This window comes from Ailuropoda melanoleuca, chromosome 16 (assembly GCF_002007445.2).
Source record: "Ailuropoda melanoleuca isolate Jingjing chromosome 16, ASM200744v2, whole genome shotgun sequence".
Taxonomy (NCBI): Eukaryota; Metazoa; Chordata; class Mammalia; order Carnivora; family Ursidae; genus Ailuropoda; species Ailuropoda melanoleuca.
In genome coordinates, this window is record NC_048233.1 from 78,069,826 (window position 1) to 78,073,416 (window position 3,591).

At 37.7% G+C, this 3,591-nt stretch overlaps 1 protein-coding gene across 1 annotated transcript; it reads right to left on the reverse strand.

The window, feature by feature from the left end:
• Positions 1-1,832: 1,832 nt before the first annotated feature.
• LOC100470275 (olfactory receptor 5G3-like) lies at positions 1,833-2,721 on the reverse strand. The gene is given in 2 exon segments (XM_002922683.4): positions 1,833-1,971; positions 1,973-2,721. Coding segments are annotated over 2 exon segments (888 nt in total).
• Positions 2,722-3,591: the final 870 nt, after the last annotated feature.

A 3,591-nucleotide genomic window follows, 5' to 3' on the forward strand; every position in this document is an offset into this window, starting at 1 on the left:
AAGTGTTTCATGAAATCAGAGAATGTTAGAATAGAGACATAGCCTTACCAGAAGGCATTGAGTCCATTTGCCCAAATTTATTTACTTACAGATATATTCATTCATTCATTCATTCATTCATTCATTTAGTTTTGATACAGATTACAGCTTTTCAAAAGTAAATTTTAATTACAAAACTAAATATTTGTTGTAAAACAAGTCCAGCAACTCACATGAGCATGAAACACCCACCCCTTGCTACTTCCAAAGTGGCTCTACTGAAGTGACCAATATTAACACTTTGGCCAGGAACTGCACACTTCTCTCCATGATCAGGTACATGTGCGCATACCAACATATTTTACTCGTCAGATAAGTTTTACCCCCACCTTTTTTACTTATTTTTTTTTTTTTACAAAGTGTTGGAGGAGCTCATCAAGAAGACCTGAGCTCTGACTGATCTGTGAGCTGGAGCCTGGCAACCGGAGGCTTCTCTCCCCTCTCCTATCCTTGGAATGTGCATTCTCTGCTCCTAAGAGCTGCCTCAAGCACATAGCCTTGAGACAGTGATGTGTTCTTGGGACTCTCTGTATGTGATTGAGCCCCAGTAAGGCCTCTATACAAACTTTGAAGATCTGGCAGGTGGTAACAGAGATACATTCTTGCTGCAGCACTCAGGACAACCTCTTATGTAAGTCCCCTTGCCTGTTAAACCTGCCACCTACCATTCTGAAGGGGCCTGAATCTTTCTTTGGTCTCTCTCTGCCCTTTGTGATGGGCCCCACTTACTGATTTCACTAGAAGCTCCCAAGAAAGTTGCAAACCAACACAAACTGTGATCAGTTCTACAGATTAAATTTTGACTTAATTTTTTTTCCATCTATCAATGATTGTATCAGAGAGTTTCCTCCAAACTAAAGCACGAATATCTAATTTCTTCTTTTTATAATTAACTGTGCAACCCTTCAAAGAAAGAATGCATGTTTCTCCTAATGATACAAATTAAAGTAGTTTCCTTTTATCCCCCCTACAAATGATGCTGCATCATTTGTGTCTGGTATTTATATTTCTGTAGCACAGATTTCCAAATGTAAGATAGCTAGGTCAAAGATTATGAGAATTTTTAATAGGAATCATCAAAATTACTTTCCGAAAATATATCTATTCTACACTTAGCTATCATGGTTATGTGTAAAATTGCTGTCTAGATCCAGTGGTAACCTTACCAGCATTGCACATAATCATTTTAATGTTTGCTAATCTGACCAATGAAAAGAAGCATTGCATTGCCATTTTGATTTCATGTACTTGAAAAGTTGTGAAGTTGAGCCATTTTTTATGTATTTATATTTTTGGCCATTTGCATGTCCAGTTGTGCCAATTGCTCAACCATCCATCCATTGGTCCATTTCTCTGTGTGTCATATATACGTACATGTATGTTCAGAACTTTCCTACTGGGACCTTAACTCCTTGTGAGTCGCCCATTTTGCAAGTGTTCTCTCACTTTCCATTGTTCAACTTTTAACAAGATCTATGAAACCTTTATTAATGAACTCTTTCTTTCCCTTATAACATCTTTCCCTTATAATATTTGCTTTTCTAGTCTGGAATAAATGTCATCTCACATATGAGAATATATAAATGTTCTGGATCTTCTTCTGGCATATGTTACATTTATACCTTTAATATATCTGTAAATTATTTTGTATTCCCCATCATTTAGCAGTGAAGAAGACTGAAGAAAAAAAATATATTGACTGTCTATAAGTAACCTGGTAATTCCCCAGGAATTAAAGAGAACTTCTCATTCTCAGCCCAGTGTTCTTTTTACCACATATTACGAACCAACATCTATGGTACAACACAACAGAATTCTATTTTACCAAAACCATTAGAGAATGCATTTTTCACCTCCTTGTTCCTCAGGCTATAGATGAGGGGGTTCAACATGGGGATTACCACAGTATAAAATAGAGAAATCACTTTATTGAATGGAGACAACTGCCAGGTGAGAAGAGCAAGTGGAGAAAGCTTTCTGCTTCCCATCAGCAGTCTGGATCTTCAAGATGGCAGCCAGGATGCAAACATAGGAGACCATGATGATCAGACCACTGAGCATGCCAATTATTCCAGCCATGATGAACAGCACTAACTTATTGATCCATGTGTCTGCACATGCTAGGGAAAACAGTGGAGAAATGTCACAGAAGAAGTGATTGATGATATTTGGACCACAGAAGGGTAAGCGGAAAGTGAGGATTGTATGAGTCATTGTGCTTATAAGAGCCATGGCATAAGGCCCTACCACCAGCTGCACGCAGACACTCTGGGACATAACAAGTGTATACAATAAAGGCTTACAGATGGCCATATACCGGTCATATGCCATGGAAGCCAGGAGGAAACATTCAGTTGCCACAAAAAGACCAAAGAACCACATCTGTGCGGCACAACCCGTGAAAGAGATGTCTTTTTTCTCTGCGAAGATATCACACAGCATCTTGGGGGCAATGGAAGAAGAGGAACAAATATCTACAAAGGACAAGTGGCTGAGAAAAAAGTACATGGAGGTGTGGAGTCTTGGATCGGTCCATATAAGAACGATCATCCCTGTGTTACCCCCGAGGGTGACAAGATAGACAGACAGAAGCATGACAAAGAGGACAATCTGCTGGTGGACATGATCTGTGAGGCCCAAGAAAAGAAATTCAGTCACTTGTGTCTGATTCTTATCTTCCATTGATCAGTTGTAACTTATGTAAGAAATTTAAAAATATATTTTATTTTTAAAATATCAGTTGGCATATACAAAACAGCCTCTTAAACTTATTACAAGTGTTTTTTGTTGTTGTTTTTTTTTAATCTGTAAAGAAGGCAGTTATGGAAACAGTGTTGGACTGGTCAACAGTATTCCCAAGGACTAGTTCCTGTCATTTGTGATCCCCGTGTAAACTTGAGCAATTCATGCTTGATCTTTTTGGATTCAGCACTTTCGGCCATCAAAAGAGCAGCCTATAAAATCTAAAACTCCCTCGGGGTCTAAAATTGTATTTGAAATTAAATTCAGTTTCTGTATTTCATCTTTGTCACATGATAGAATAGTAATGCCTACCTAGGAACACAGTAACTAGTGATACTGTAAGAAATGATGAAAAATTCAGATCCTGATAAATGACAGTGGCATGGGGTAAACAGAACAGCAATAAAGACCTTTCAGTTCCTGCTTTGTTGGAGTGGATAGTACCAGTCAGATGTTATGGAGACAGCATCCATATCTGTGTATGTTAATCTCTTCCCCTTATAAAAGGCTTACAAAGAGAAATGTAAACAAATGTCAGTCTGGTTATTTAGAATGGGGTGGATTCTACCGTAACACATAAAAATCCTATTTGTGTTTATAAAGGACTGCCCTGAAAATGGGAGATTGGATATATTTATTTTTTGACCATAATGAACACAGAAATGGCACAAAGAGATAAGAATAGAGAATTCAAGTTGGGGGTTAAATGAAGTGAAGAAAATTTCACCAACCATATAATTCAAATGAAAAAATATAATGGTTTGGGAGGCATTAAGATGCCCTTCCTTCGAGATTAATTAATCTATTGAA